A 16,456-nucleotide genomic window follows, 5' to 3' on the forward strand; every position below is an offset into this window, starting at 1 on the left:
TGTGTTTACATGAAGAAACTCATACTACATTTAGACAGATGTTACCTCAATTTCAGAAAGATCCATTAAAAATAAATGTGTTTTTTTGTCTACTGACTTATTTTCATAGTTTGTCTCTTATGTCGGAAATGCTGATCTGAGCAGTTAAGAAAAGCCTTTCCAGATTTATACCATTTCCTTTTTCCTCTGTTTCTCCCCCTCCTCACTCCCTACATGTTACTATCTTATGAAACCCTAGAAGAAGCCTCGGGGAATTTTACATTGAAAGTTTATCAAATTTGGACTAAGACAAAAACGTGAGTTCATTTTCACTCATGACGATGTGTGCTGCTAAAAGACAGGCATGTAAAGGGCAGTTTGTTTCTCAACTCTCTCTTTGGTTTGGAGGTTTTTTGTGTTTTTTTGAGATATTCTAGATGTTTTAAAGTGACTTTAGGTAGTAATTTGTTGATAGGCAGGTTAGAAAACAGTTCTAAAGAACCTGTCATAACTGTAGGGCTAAACTTCCTTTAGATTTACTGGGGTTATCACAAATGCGCTGTATTGCTGACTGATGAACTTTGCTCCTCAACTTGCTGTCTTCTATGTAAACTGTACTAGTTACACCAGTCACTTGTTACACACAGTCACAGCACTGCGACCCCCTGAGACACAAGTAATGACTTCCTCCAAGAACAGAAATTATTTGGAGAAACCAAGTTATATGTTTCAGTCTTGCCAGGTTGTGGTACAGATGGGTCTCCAGCCTATCTGAATGCTTCACATTTCATTGTTAATATTAAAACCTACACGTGCATATTCAACAACTCACGTTTAATGTCAATAATGTTAGCTTACCTTCTGCTCTTTAAGAAAATATAACACTTTCATTTTAATGTTTATATACACTAACCCAAAGGCTATGTAAAAATCTAGATTGTCTTTCTATGTACGTAAAAATGAATGCTACCTTCTCTAAGTGCATACAACTTCTGATACCGGCTTCTACTCCTTTACTGTTAGGCTACAATATTTATGACACCACCCAAGTCTTCCTTAATCGTACCAATGAGAGGACAGAGCTACAGTATAGTTTCAGAGACAAGCATTATACAGTCAGTATCAAACATCTGAACGTGATCTTTAAAAAAAAACCTAACTAAAAGCAAATCCATATAGCACATTTTAGCAAGCTAGACATGGAAACACAGAATATATAAACACCAGCACAGCCAGAGTTAACTGGCATACACACTCAGTTGGCCTGCTCTTTGTTTGATAACTAGGAGGACTCATTTTGTTGGCTTTGCTGTTAACGCTGCAAAACATGACACCAAGCCCAAGGTTGGTTTCCTACTGCTTATGTGTCTTCAATTTCAACTTCCTCTACACGCTATTCAATTGAATTCTGGCTATCTCCTTTCCCCTTCCACACTCATGAACAGAAGCAATATTCCCTAGAGAAATTTGGCACGATCTCACTGTTTTAGAAAAGATTTTTGTACTGCATATCTGCTAACTGCCCTAAGATGCTTTCCTGACTCTATGCTAGCACTTTTGTGAACTTATTTCCCAGTGAAACGAATCAATGGAGCTATAAAATTAACTCAGGAAATCAACAGCAATTTAGTCATAAAAAGACAAAACCTTCACACATATCCCAGGCAAAAGATTAGAGAAAATGACCTTGCATTACACAGTAAGATGAACACATTTGGAGTCTACCAGACTGCAGCAGAAGCAAATTTCAGAGTAGAAAGACACCTTTGATAATGCTTGTCCACCAACTCTGAAATGCTGCTAGGCTGAAGTCTCTGCTTTCCCCAGTTGCTGCAACAATGTATTGAATTTGAGAAGAAAAGAGTTGGTTTCAGTCAGAAAACAAGCATCTTACATGTAGAAAACCACTACAAAACTCCTAAGCTTACATGTAGAATCCATCCCTGACAAATCATGAGTCTAGTTCTGTTGCTCCAGTAATATTTTTAAGACTTCTAATTCAACTGATTTATTTTTTTATAGCAAGTTTTGAAATGTATCACCACATGGGAGGAAGACAGCAGTCAAACTATTTTTCTGTTCAGCACTCTGAACTTTACTAACTATATCTAGTAAAGCAGATAATAAAGTCATCCTGTTCCCAAGTTTGTTTTCCTCTGTTTTATAAGGATAGAAAGGTTTTCATCATTTCTCACTCGTAAGGATTTGCTGCTGTCTCCACATCACAGAAATTTTGCTTACCTGCAGCAAAGTGCAGCTGTGCAAGTTAGGGAAAGACAGCGGGAAATTTACATCAAGCAAAAAATCCCTGTTCCTCAGACAACGTGACCCCTGCTGTTTCTCCCCCTCTGTCTCCATCCAGGAGCGCGTGTGATGGAGCCTGTAGGATGCTTTCAGAGACAGGAAAAGAGCTAACCATCTGCAACAGAACACAGTAGATACATTTACTCACTGCTTTGTGAAAGAAAGGCGTGAGTATATTTACAACATGCTCTATTTGACACAAATGTTTTTTCAGACTTTCAGGCTTACACTGTCCTGACTTAAAAGAAATACCTTTTGCTAGACATCTTTTTCTAAGGTGGCTTAACCAAATCTAAATGATTAAAACAGAATACACTTTGAAGCACTTCGTTTAAAAGGGTCAAGCCCAAGTTAACCACTACTACTTAAAATTGCACTCTGACTTCTCTGTAAATTGCTCTCTATATAAATTATTCATAACAACCTGTATAATGAATGCAGACTTTATCACAAAGATCATTCAGACAGCTCAAGAAATTTTTATTGTTTTATTGAAACACAGACAAGAAACAGTAGTCCAAAATAACCACAACAACAAAAGAATATTACACTTAAAAAGCCCTAAGCAAAACAACGTTACTTATTAATAAAGGCTTGCTTTTTATCTCAAATTTCTTACAGTCACTATCTAACTTCAGTCAGAGTACTGTCCTTTGCAGAGTACACTATAACTGAAATAGATCACCTCCTTTTCCAAGATAATACAGTTCACAATGCTAAAAATCCATTATCCTAAGCCTATGCCTTGGAATTCCATTCCACACTAAAAACAGGACATGCGGAAAGTAGATAATATGGCTTGGAGCTGAAGAACAACTATTATAGCACAAGCTTATTCCACGTGTGTTAAAATATGCAATTGGTAAGCACTGCAATAAACTGGCCTTCAAAAGTCTGGATTTTGCACTTGACAATGCCAGCAACCTACAGTGTGATCTTAAGCAACCTCTTCTGTTGCCCTTTGACCGTCTTGTGTATTTGCAATGTCAAATCTTTGGAACAGAGGTTTTCTTTTGACATAGGCATAAAAATTCCCTTGCGTAATGGTGTCCTATACCTGGAAGAACACTCTAGAAGTTGCTGTAACAATAGACAAATGATAGTATTAGGAGTCATAGAAAACGCAGCTTTACAGAGAGATGCCTCTAACATCACCTGTACTTTTCCTAATTCCTAAAAGAGAAAAAAAAAAAAGTTGTCCTCACCTGGCTAAATGTCCCTGTTTCATGAGATTTGCCATTTCTGCTGGAGAGACATCAATAAACCGGAGGAAAGAAAAACAGCTTTCTTCATTGATGCCTATGTCACAGAAATACTGAAGTTAGGCCAACACATTTCACAGACACTCATAACTGAAAACAATAAACTTACTTCATCAATTCAAGACACACATTATCTGACATAAGACAAATCTAGATGAGTAAACAGGAGATCCTAATTTAACCTAGATCTTTCAGAAATACTGAAAATTTAATCTTAGTTGCTGTTGCCTGACTCCAAGTTCCAGTTCATTTTCCAGTCTGGGCAAGAGAAGAGCATTTACCAAGAAAGACAAATACGTTCTAGGCCAGAAAACCATGCAGCCAGTAAGGACACTGATTTCACTTAATAAGAATCAATAGGCAGCGTGCACATTTGTGAATCCAAACATGTAACTGCCAGACAGCTGACCAGAACACGCATACCTCAGGATGCCTGCCAAACATGCTCCTTCTTACCCAGTCAGTCAAACGGGTTGGAAGGAGATGTAGGAATTGGTGGGGGAATGTGAGTATGGGGATATAGATGGAACAGACATGGTGAAGATGATGGATACACTGCAGCGAAGAGCAGGGAGCGGAAGAGAGATGTTCCACTGTTAATGAAGAAAGCCTTTCAGGCTCACCCATGTGCACCGAGTATCCCCAATACCATTCATATCTTTTTATCTTTTTAACTTCTACGCAAAAATTATATTCCCAAAATTATTTTCCTTTTGTGGTAAGTCAAAAAGGGTCCCCAAGAAAAAGCCTATTATGAATACCAAAACAGAGATCAGAATAATCAGCAAGACACATGAACGTTAGAGAGTTACAGACAAGTGCAGACTCCTGTAGCTGCATCTGGTTCTTCTTACTTGAAAAGGACTTTGCACAGCTGAACAGGTGAGCAGTCAGTATCTCTCCTGCTTTTTTCCTCCCAAAATTTTTCCCATCCCAGTAGCTGAGTAACCTAGTTAGCTCTTTTTAGCAAAAAAAATTCAATCATCTATAATAATAATTGTATTTGTCAATATAAGCACCTTATGTGGGTTTTTTGCTTATTGATTTGATCCTGGGTCACTTGCACCTCATCTACTTTTTACTTGAAAGAGAAGTTGGCATTTTAACATACAATACAGAACATACTGAAATGAATTGGTCAAAAAATCACATTAGACTAAAAAGGCAGCATTAATCCCTTGAAGTAAGTTAAAACAAGACAGGCGGAATGGAACAAGAGACTGCAGTAGGATTAAGCAGTGACTAAATAACAAGTTGTCCATAGATTATCCTTCCAGCTGCTTCAATCCTTTCCGCATTGAGCAAATGAAATGTACGTACAAGTACAAATGCTAACAGAATTCTAACAAGTTCTAATCAGATTATCCCAGAGGACTAATTGATCTGGCCTCTCAGTCCTTCCCCCTGAATAAGACATAGTACAACATGACATGCAAGTGTGCAACCTAACTTGCTTCCCAGTTCTGTAAACCTACCCTTTCTATGGAAGAGAGACTGCTGGATGTGGTCTGATGCAAATGGCGAAAGTAAAACCCGTAACCACCTGAAAATAAAAGCAACAAAACCAAACAAAATCACTAAGGTGTTAACACATATAACATTTAATCACACAATCAGCAGAAAATGCAGAGTAACCATTCAGTTCTTCATTGTAAGTATTTCAGCACTCTGGATATCTGTAATTGCATTGCAGTAAGAGAAAAGCATCATAAGTCCACATGCATTATTGTTAATTTGACACGGAGACACACCATTGCTCTGGAATTGCATTTTGTGCTGTAGAACGGTTAGTCTCATCTTCAAATACGGCTTTTCATCTCTTCCCTGAGCACTTCTCATAACCGAATGCAAACAAAATTAATCAAGAATTGCCACAGTTGGTGAAAACAGCAAACTGCACTTGGGCAGCTTCTATTCATCAAAGGTAAGCATTAAAAGCTGTCAAGATACTAGCAGATGCTCACAATATACCATATCACAACAGACAAATACTGATAGCTTCCTTAAACTTGAAAACTCACTGAAGGGAAACCAGGTGTTGTTTTAAGAACTCTTTAAAAGCTTAATTCTATTACACATCATCAGCAACAACTCTAAATTCCTTTTCCTGACTTTCTTAATCAATCAAAGGGATACTTGATGATGAGAATTCCACCAAGAGCCAGCATCAGATATCAGATGCTTAACAGCTGAATGAATGAAAGAAAACTAGGAATGCATCGCTTGGCCAATGTCATTTAAGTACCTCAGATAAGGGAGTTAATTAGCACTTAAAAAGCTAAAATAAGGCTAAGTAATAATACTAAATATGCTATGCTGGAGAGGAAGTGGAGTAGGCTTGCCTGTCCCGTGAGTGGTTAAAGACCCTGATCTGTCCATGACGGTAGATGAACTTTGAAATCTGGTATGGCTTTAGGGAGATGTGAAATGGAGACCAAGTTTCCTGTCGCTCAAACAGCTCTGGATGATTGCACACCTATAAGAAAGACAGCATGTCAAACACTGGGAGGAATTAATTTAGTCTGATACAGCATTTACATCCCAAATCAACTATGACTATTGATCACTAACACTTTAAGATTGATTAGTATGTCACAGCTATTTTAGTGTATCTACTCAAATTTGAATACTGCATCATATCCTTTCCTATACACACGACAGCTATTGCCTCTTCTTCCCAAGTGAATGATTTCCTTCAACAAGCAATTTGGAACCAAACCAGTTAGCAGATGCATGCACCATTTGGCTAAAAGCTCTTCTACCCCAACATCATGATACACTGCATCAGAAACACAACTGAACTGCACGCAAATTTACTTGCCTATGCCAGAAAATTTTTTTGTATCTTTTTTTCTAAAAGTAATACTTCAGTTCTGTGCTAATGAATGATTATACTTTTAAAAAAATCATTATTTAAAATAGCCTTACCTTCCTGAACTGCATGACTAGATTCATGAGACTACTAGTGGTGGTCTGTGCTTGCTGAGTAGTGCCCATTGAGGACTGCAGGAGGTCATCAATAGAGATTTTGTTTTTCAGAGCTTGGTACAACAGCTTCTGTCGACTTGTCTGCTGGCAGTACATAAGAACTTCAATCTGTAAAACAGTAACAAAGATTTAGCCTTTTCTATCTCTGAAACGGAGGATGACCACATCAGCACACACAAAGCAGAGAGAAACATTTCTTAAGGGAAACATAACTTTCTCAAAAAATACATATATAGGCAGTCGCATTCATATCTATATTTCAGGATCCAACCTGGGAAGGACTTAAGACACAGGTGTGTTTTGGAAGGCTTAGGTAATGATGTAGGAGACAGACCTTTAGAAGTATGCGAACGCAACTAAGTAAACAGACAGATTCCTAGAAAGCTCTGAAAACATCATACCTGCAGCTAATGAGCTTAAAATCTGACCCCAATTCTACTATCCTGCTGTTAAAATGCAACCCATTTAGAGCTGTCTAAAACCAGTTTCAGGAGCCCATGATAATGACAGGTTCATCACATAACAACAGTGTCTGTGCGAAGTTCTAGTTTTGAAATTAATAAGCACATCAGAACAAAGTAGATGTCTCTTAGCCAGTGGTCCCAAAACCTGGGGACACGTTGACCACAAGATCATCCAGTATTGCTAACATCCACATGAAATTAAGAGACTAACAAGAGAGTAGAGTATGATGTTGCCACTATGCATTTCTCGCTCTTCACAAGCAAGCAAAAAGAATCCTAAATCCATGCCAAATCCTTCACAAAGGCAACTGGAGATGTTTATCACCCAATCACTGCTGTATCAATCTCCTTCACTTCAATTAGTGATATATGTCAAATTAATCAGGCTTAAAGATTTTTTTATTTGTAACTGTTAACAAAATGTTTTCCCTAGAAAAGTTTATTAATTAGTGGTTCTTCAGTTACATTCATATCTAATGAGATTGCTGGGACATGCTGCCAGAAACTGAAGGTCTGTGCAAGATCTATAATCAAATTTCAGGTATGCAGACTGACAAACGAGTTTGCAGAAAACAGATTAGAGAACAGAGCTATGACAATAAAGTCAAAATACTCATTCCAGATAAATATTTTTTCTCACCTTATCTGACAGCTCATTTTCCACATCCTTCTTGATTCTTCTCAACATGAAAGGCTTCAGGATCATGTGCAAGCGGGATAGCTGATCTGAAATACAGGGAATGGGGAAGAAGGAACAATTACTTCACCAAAGAAGAAAACTATATGGTGTTCTGTTACAAATTAAGTCCCCTACTGCTCAGTTATTTCCCCCCATATGAGTTCTTACAGCACAGAGTTGGCATTTCTCTACTGATTTTTCTTTTTTTTAAATGAGTGCTGAGCTACAATGTTTAACTTATGAATCTAAAGATCTGCTTCAAAGAAATAACTTCTAAAGCATTTTAAGTGTTCTATATTCCTCTGGGCTGAACAATATGGTCTTAAATTTATCACTCACTATTCGTGAAGAAGAAAGTTTCAGATGAGACATTGCTAATTCATGAAAAGAAATCATTACAATTTTAAGTCTCACCTCCCCAAAATTATAGCATCACAAAAGCAGGGCACACTGCATTGACAGGCAACTGCAGTCTTTACAATACTCTGTAAAAACAAAAGTTCTGGGTATTTGAGAACTCTTAAAGCCTTTACTTTTGTGACAAGTTCCAACTGTGCTGTGTTCTACTTGGATTACAAATCAGCTATTTTACTTAGCTAGATTTTTCTACATAATTATCTCGTAAAATTTACTGTGAAGATTTTTTTTTTTTAAAGCATTTTTATGCTTTTCTTCTGGCACTCAAAAGGTGTTTAGTGCTTTGTGTCATAATTTTTATGGCTAGAGCTTGTAACACACTCAGGAGATCTCCAAGATGATACGCTCTGTATATGAATATTCAAAATACTTGTTTCTCCGATGTTTGGGAAGGAGGACTGGAGACGAGTAGCAAATCAACATTTTCACTACATGTTTTTCTATTCATTACACATGCTACATTACAGTCAGAAACACACACTTTGACATAAACTATGGACAACAATCCATAACATTCCAATCCTATTATGCACTCTCTGCTTTAGAAGACATTTCTCATACAAAAAATGAGAGATAAAGTTTATCCATTAGTAGCTGGAAAAGGCAACAGATTTTTAATATAAAAACTACTGCAGTTACACACTGCACTCACTCTCATCAATGGCGGATTTGTTCTCTGCATGGCTCTCTATGTCCTTAGAAAACCACTCATTGAACTCTTCATGGGAATCAAACAGCGTTGGCATGATAAAATGCAGCAGGGCCCACAACTAAAAGGAGAGGAGAAAACAGTAGATCAGCAAAAGTCTCCCTACTGTGGACAAGGTAATTGGGGATCCTAAACCCTTGCAGCTCTTTATGAGCAAAATCACTTTACTACATCATGAGACATGGCAAAATTAAACAAAAACCCAGACACATCCTCTTCCTGCCCGCCCCCCCACCCGAGACAAATGCCAGATATATCAACTTAACAAAACACCATGAGAAAGCAGTGAGAAACACAGCACAATGATTTCAGCCAACAGAAGGAAAAGTCACAAGAATTAGATTTCATCCTGTGTTCTAGGTATTACTAACCATCAGGTATCTTCAGTTTTACTTTTATTTGAATGCATGGCACACTTCCAAATTTTCCCCTCCCAGTGCTGATTCTGTGTTTCTTTGCCAGTGGTTTGCTACAAGCATGACCTCACAACCACACAAATACAACAGGTTTCTCAACTGTTCACATATATTTAGTATATATTCTTGTTATAAAGAAAAGTCCACTCTTGTGAGCTCCCGAATACCTCAGCCATTGTGTTCTGGATTGGGGTCCCAGTCAACAACAATCTATTTCGACACTGGAACTGTAGTAGGATCTTCCAACGAACACTGATGAATAAAATGCAGAGAAATCATTAAAACTGTTTTTTGTAGAAGGATATGAACATAAGATATTTTAAGACCAATTGCTTCCAGTGACCTTCCCAAATGATTTTTGGAGGTCACTGGGTAAAACTATCACAGCTGCTCCCCAGTCTTTCACAAGACAATTACAGGAAGAAGTAGTCCTTTACAAATTACAAAGAAACCTGCATCATTTATTTTATTTTTCTAAGTATCTTTTTACTAATTTTTAATACAAATGCTTGGATACTAATAAAATCTCATCATCAGAATAATTAACTTCCCAAAAGAAACCGTTCTTATGAATCAGAACATCATGCATTTTTCAGACTTCACAACACTAACTGTATGGGTCACTGTGGCAGGAGTGCTGAGCTACACATCACAATCCTCTTAGAGGGGCAGTTTCCAAAGAATGCCGAAGAGACAGACTTGGGTCAGAATGAGTCTCCATCTAAAGCAGTCTTTACCTTACTGTGTACAGTGGCAATTTAGACAAAGCTTATGGGAAAGCCAATTACAGAACTAAAGACGGACAAATCGATTACTTGAAAATAACCAGAAAACTTCCAGGCACAGTCTCTTATGACAAAGACTAGGCTTTATCGCAGCTAACAATATTCACGGGGCTCTGACCTTCGTTTGTCTCTGGAAGTGCCACTGGAGAAGGAATCAAAATAATGCATTTAATGGAGCCAATACAAGCAACGCACACTAAAGACTACAGACTGTTCACTAGGCAGAATTCTGTGAGTAGTCAGGAAAGAAGGTGAACAGCATTTCACACTGCTTTGTTTAACTGTCCTGTACTCCATGTGAGTTTCTGCTCCACAATTACTTTTTAATAACATTTTACATATTTGGAGAACAAAAATCTAAAAGGCAAAAAACTAGTGGATCTATCTAGCATCATAGAGTCATACAGACACTTAACTAGGTTAAGACACTTAAAGGGTTTTATGTGTGTCAATTTTAACTTCTATCCATTTGTGCAATCTTGATGTTTTCTTGATATTCTTTCAAGAGTTTGATACAGAGGGAAAATTTTGTTTCCAGTTAATTTATTACCTGGAGCTGCTCTTGAGTGCTTGCGCTTCATCCAGTACCATATATTGCCACTTCACTCGCTGAAAATACTTCACATCCTGTACTACTAGCTGATAACTGGTAATCACCACGTGGAAAGGAGCATCCTGAGTATACAATGTCTTCTATAACCACAAAATACGAAACAAATGTCCACATAATGTAAGCATATTGTGAAGAGTTCACTTGTGTATACTGCAATTTCAGACTTCTGTTTCATAATCTTCCCATTATTACTGCATTTTTCCCCAGCTGACTTTTTTAATTAATTACAGCACAGTTATTCAACTGGTGGATCTGGACTTCAGCCCATCAGTCCCTGAACAATTTCAGACGCTTCTTAATGTGCCAGAAAAGACCCAGGCATTGAACCCTACAAAATGCTCTTGTTAAATCAGGAACAATCTGCCAGACCTGCAGGGATGCTAGACTTGGGCATCCTGAGTTAGTTTACTCAAATATGAATAAACAGTCCTTGACACTGAAACTTCCTGCTTTATTTACAGAGTTCTAGTTTCTTCAACCAAACTCCATACTGCCCTGAATTGCCCTGTACTGTATTGCTCTCCAGGACAAAAGAAGCCTTCTACCTCATTATCTTAATGAAAATGCTACTACATGGATGAACAAACAGAACTCCATATCTACACATCATTCAGCTTTGTGGGGTGTAGCAATAGTTTCTGGTTTACTCTTCACAAATAACAAAGACGGTCGAAGCACACGGGCATGCTGGTATTACCTGACTCCAGAACTTCCTGATCACCTTTCTATCATGTGGATTTCCCCAATAAGGTAGCACCTGGAACAGTACAAAAGCAGAAAGATATTATTTTCAAATAAAGATATACCTGTTCTAGAATTTTATACTACGCATTCTACAGAATAAGACAGACCTCTTTCTCCAAAAGAACGAAAAGGGAAATTATCTTTCTGAACACAGAGAAAAATCAGGAAACACTCAAAAATGCTTAGAAACAGAGCATTCCAAGCAAAGGTATCAAGCAACTCACGCCTAGTACAAAGACTAGATCAAGCCATGGTGAGAATCTCAAAATGCCCAGTAACATGTTATGCTTTCTAGTCAGGTTTTTTCTAAAAATTAAAAATGATGCTTTGCTTACGGCAGAAAGAGGTCTGCCCTCAACTGTCACAGTTAACCCTACAGGGCTAGTGGGCTTGTTCTCCGCTATTTAACATACCCAGTTGCCCCCTCGGTTTTGTATGTCAGAACTGTCTCCAAAAATCTGAGATAAAGTTAAAACATCTGGCCTGGACATACTTAATGTAAGAACTTTAAAAAGCAAGCACTACTGCCAGAGAAACCCATTAATCCATTTATAGCTCAGAATTTCCCAGGTGCTATTACTCAGAACAGATCTTTGCAGTGCACTGAACTCAGAGTTACTGGTTAATAATATTGTACTGCCATCTTCTGTCTGGAAGTGAGAAACGCTGGTTTCTGAGGTTGCGCAACTTCTTAAACATCTCCATCTTTCAACTGACAAGCTCCAAATTTCACAGTGACTTTAGCTGAACTGTTCTGAAATAAGCATGCTAGTAAAAAACCACCAGACTAACCAAAAAAGTGATTTGCCTTTTAGTTTACATATTCTGCCATGGACCTGAAGAAATTAATTCACTGTGATTTACTACATGCATAATTGACTACATGCTTCTGTATGATTAGAAGCACTTGTGTATTATTAGAAGCAGGAACAAAACTGGTTGAAAAAGATTGATTGAAGTTGTAAACATAACAATCATAAGTTTAGAAAACTTCTTTTTAAAACATGTTCTGTTCCATGGATGAGGTAAACATTATTATGGAATTAACCCAAAGAACAGATGTATAATTACATAGACTTTTTTTAATCAAAAAAGGGAAAATTATCTTTTCACAAGCATCCTGACTGCATTTTTGTAATGTTTTCTGTATTTCATTCATGAGAAGGAGAATGCGTAAGCAGTTGCTTGCCTATTCTATACAATGAACTGATTAAAGGAAAGGAGAAAGTAAGTAGGTATAAAGGCCAACTGATCTAATGCTTTCTGCTCAAGGGTTTTTAGTCAGGGCTTGTGGGCTATGCAAATACAGAAATGGATTATTTTTAGGGTTTTTTTAAAGTAACTCCTCACTAACAAGCATTTCTATTTCTCCAGCAGGTTCTTCGAAGTCTCAGTAATCCCAATTTATCGCAAAATATGAGCCACTTGAATCATCCAGAATTGAACTACATTCTAGCACAACTTCTCCTCATATAGATACCTCAAAATATACACCACCATAACCAACATACGGCCTCATCACGGATCTGCAGAGCAAGCTATGTGGTAAAAGGCAAGTCCTTTAATATTGCCCTACCTTAGATAAAGAAATCAAATATTACTTATAGTAATACTTCTAAGTCTTTTCCTCCACCTTATTAAGTAGCCAAGAGATTTAAACAATTAGCCTGGATATTATGGGTATACTGGTTACTTATAACCAGGTATCTTTTACTGTTCTTATATGTTCTCTGTATAAAAGAAAATCACATATTTAAAAAAAACTGATCAAGACGTCTTTATATCAAAGGTTACAATGTTACCAACTCAAATATTTAAACTCTAAGCTATTCTTTTTGCAGATGTAACAGCAAGCTTCTGACGCTTTTGTCTATCTTCAATTCTAAAATTTCAGAGCTGTTTCAGCAGTACACATTCTTGTCAAATCTTCCTTTGCAACACTCCGATGTTTTCCACTGGGGAACAGGTAAGCAGCTTGTTTTCCAGTAACTGATCGTTCCTTGCTTTCTACCTTACTATCTTTCCACATTCATAATATACCTCAAGAACTCCATTTATTTTCTTCTATTCTTTTTGTTCTTCTCTATTTGTGCCTCACTTCTCTCCTTTTTCTTGATTCCTGATTCTACGTCTACGGTTCTTCTATTTTTCTGTAATAACAACTGCATTCTCTCTCCCGCTAATCTGTTTAGAGTTCAGTTTTGTTCACATAGAATCTTTATCTTACCCAAATTGACATGAATGACTGAAAACATATCTTTAACCCTAAAAATAGTACATAAGACTAAAATATTATTCTTGTATTTGCTGCCAGGCCCACACATTAGAACTGAACATCCACTCCCTGCTCTGCTTCAATTCCTCACTGAGAAGGTGTCCTCAAGCTGACACAAACTGAAAATCCTGTGATTCAAGTAAGAATGTTTTTAAGCCCTAGAAAACTGAATGCTCCAGAAAAAAATGGATGATGGAAAAAAAGTATCAGAATTAGCCCCATTACAGTTTCAAATTCCAATGTAATCAGGCATCCAGATGTGGTAAAGAACTCAGGAGAATAAAACAGTTTGCTTTTGAGAAAACAAATAACTTTCTTCACATTACCTTAAATTTAGGTACAAATCTGGCAAACTCCTGGTGCCAGTTGTTAAGAGTAGAGGCAGGTGAAATTATTAAAAAAGGTCCCCAGATGTTCTCTCTCTGGAAGATACATATTAAAAAAATAATAAAAAAAAAAAAGACACCCAGAAATTAATTGAAGGGAAGGGACACAGAGACAGACTGATACAGCTTTACAACTACTAAATGATAGTGGCTACATAAGAGAGGGAACTACATGCAACATAAAAAAAACTTCCTCCCAGCACAGCAGGGTGATACAGAATCAAATAGAGCAGATCTAATGTTTAACTAATACTTATTTCTAACAGCAAACCAGAACAACCACCACCATTTCAATGTCTCGCTCCTTTGTTTCTGAAAGTTGCCACCTTCACATTACTAACAGCCCCTGTCACACTGGGGAGAAGAACTTCAGGTGGCATTGGCAAGCTTTGCTCCACCACATCACATTAGAATGCCCTCTGGTGAACAACAAAGTTGGGCCATTAGGGTATTGGTAGTTACAAGCTGGCCTGCAGAAGGGAAAGCCAGAAAAAGTAAAAGCCGTGTGTAGGCTTCCAAAAATCTCAAGTTGCAGTGCAACAGGGAGACAAGCCTATCTGTAACCCCTTCCCTACAGATGAGCTCAAGAGCCTTTGGCTCTACACACTTTTCCACTATTGTGGCTGACAGTGCCAGTGAAGTGGTATCAAAAAGAACATAAACAAATGCACTTAATAACTGTCATTTGGTCACTGCTGCAGCTAGTTCTGCTCTCGGTATCACTTGGTTGGTATCTCCTGTTTAAGGCAAGTGACTGGATACCAATTAAGACTTTTTTTTTAAAAAAAGATACCTATTTCTGCATAAAGAAGCAAACTCCTGTTGCTTTTTCTGTTTTGTTTGTCTGCCCTGGCACAGAAAAATAACTATGCTTCCTGAAAAAAAACCACAAATATGGAAATCCACACTGATTGCCATGAAGCTCAGAATTTGGGCTTCATTTTTACAAGTCTCTCTGATTTGTAAAAGTCAGTGAACCATGAAGCCTTCAACTTGTTCTCTTATCAGGCTTTCATATTAAGTGCAAGTGAAAAGATATTACTCTGTGAATAAATGAAAATTCCATTTTTATTAATATATATACTTATATATACATACACACACACCTTTTCTAAGGCATAGCTTTAAAACAAAGGGAAATGCCATAGCTAAAATGCCTTTTAAGACATTTATGCTTTATAATCTAGAATTCATCTCAAACATGAAAATTATGCATCTTCTATCAAGCATACCGACCAGGAATAAGCTATAATCCACCTACCTCAGCCAGATGTGCAAGGAGAGCAATACTTTGTACCGTTTTACCCAGACCCATTTCATCTGCCAGGATTCCATTGATGCCCTGCAAAAGATCCAGAAAAGAACACCTTTCACCCTACTACTTTTTAATCCATACAGGACTAGCAGAATCATTGCCACTGAATTTAGGGGGAGCAGCCCCAGTGTAACAACTCTGAAACACCTTATTGTCTCTTGTGTCTTCTACTAAGAGATAATTTATCTCAACTGCACTTTCATTCATTTCTCGGGCTGACTTTTTTCATCAGCCTGTCTGCACTTTGCAATCACATTGCCAAGTGGGTACGCACACAAGGACAAGGCTACCTGCAGTTTACCAGCTGACCAAATCTGAAACAGTATGCAGCTCCAAGCAGTATATAATCTAAGTGATAAACAGTTGTATAAACACCCACATAAAGAATCTTGGAACTTAATGCCCCATTCAAAGTTGTTATTTCCTAAATAATCAAGAATACTGATAGGTGGCTTACATAATATTTTCTTTTCTTCTAAAGACATCACAGATGTATTAGTATACACAGTTTATTTTCAAAACCACCGATTTTTTTTGACAAAATTTACTCTAACGACTTAAGCAATCCTACAAGTTTTAAAAATTGGCAAGATGTACTAAGATACCTGTTCATATAGGTTGGCCAGCCAATTCATGCCTTTCAGTTGGTAACCTTTCAGTTTTCCATTGAAAATAGTAGGCTGTGGAATATCTTCTCCTGCCCGGATAGATGGGTTTGCTAAACTGTAGCTCTCTCCAAAGCCAGTACCGGACTTGTTAGCAGCCCGTAAAGCAGCTGCCCGACTCTCCTTCGCATCTTCATCAAATGATCTGGTCTAAACAGGAAGAGGAAAGTATGCATAAGATGATGAACATACTAATTTATCAAGAAACTGCATAGTAAACGGCTTTACACTTCCCATTAAGACATAGGATGTCTGCCAGAAAGTAACAGAAAACAAATCTATTCCTATAGCCCAAATCTTTATATTCTGTTTTTCTACCTGTTTAGCATAGGAAGTATCAATAGAATTAAATTCAAATCTGGCACCCAGGATTAAACAAACCTACTTGACTGGTATGAAAGATCCTGGTTCTGTGGCCTTTACCAATTACTCTGCTTTCTCTTCTACCTAATGGA

At 37.5% G+C, this 16,456-nt stretch overlaps 1 protein-coding gene across 2 annotated transcripts in view; it reads right to left on the reverse strand.

Moving 5' to 3' along the window:
* The window catches only part of INO80 (INO80 complex ATPase subunit), a 73,531-nt gene that overhangs the window by 33,026 nt on the left and 24,049 nt on the right, over positions 1-16,456 (reverse strand). For both annotated transcript variants that reach the window (XM_068399349.1, XM_068399347.1), the window contains exons 12-24: positions 15,942-16,151; positions 15,283-15,363; positions 13,962-14,057; positions 11,314-11,373; positions 10,554-10,696; positions 9,386-9,470; positions 8,746-8,863; positions 7,638-7,723; positions 6,474-6,641; positions 5,888-6,021; positions 5,021-5,088; positions 3,489-3,582; positions 2,221-2,398 (exon numbers count right to left, since the gene is read on the reverse strand). In XM_068399349.1, coding sequence (XP_068255450.1) covers positions 2,221-2,398; positions 3,489-3,582; positions 5,021-5,088; positions 5,888-6,021; positions 6,474-6,641; positions 7,638-7,723; positions 8,746-8,863; positions 9,386-9,470; positions 10,554-10,696; positions 11,314-11,373; positions 13,962-14,057; positions 15,283-15,363; positions 15,942-16,151 — 1,521 coding nt within the window. The remainder of the gene's footprint in view (positions 1-2,220; positions 2,399-3,488; positions 3,583-5,020; positions 5,089-5,887; positions 6,022-6,473; positions 6,642-7,637; positions 7,724-8,745; positions 8,864-9,385; positions 9,471-10,553; positions 10,697-11,313; positions 11,374-13,961; positions 14,058-15,282; positions 15,364-15,941; positions 16,152-16,456) is intronic.

The sequence above is a fragment of the Nyctibius grandis genome, chromosome 4, assembly GCF_013368605.1.
Source record: "Nyctibius grandis isolate bNycGra1 chromosome 4, bNycGra1.pri, whole genome shotgun sequence".
Taxonomy (NCBI): domain Eukaryota; kingdom Metazoa; phylum Chordata; class Aves; order Nyctibiiformes; family Nyctibiidae; genus Nyctibius; species Nyctibius grandis.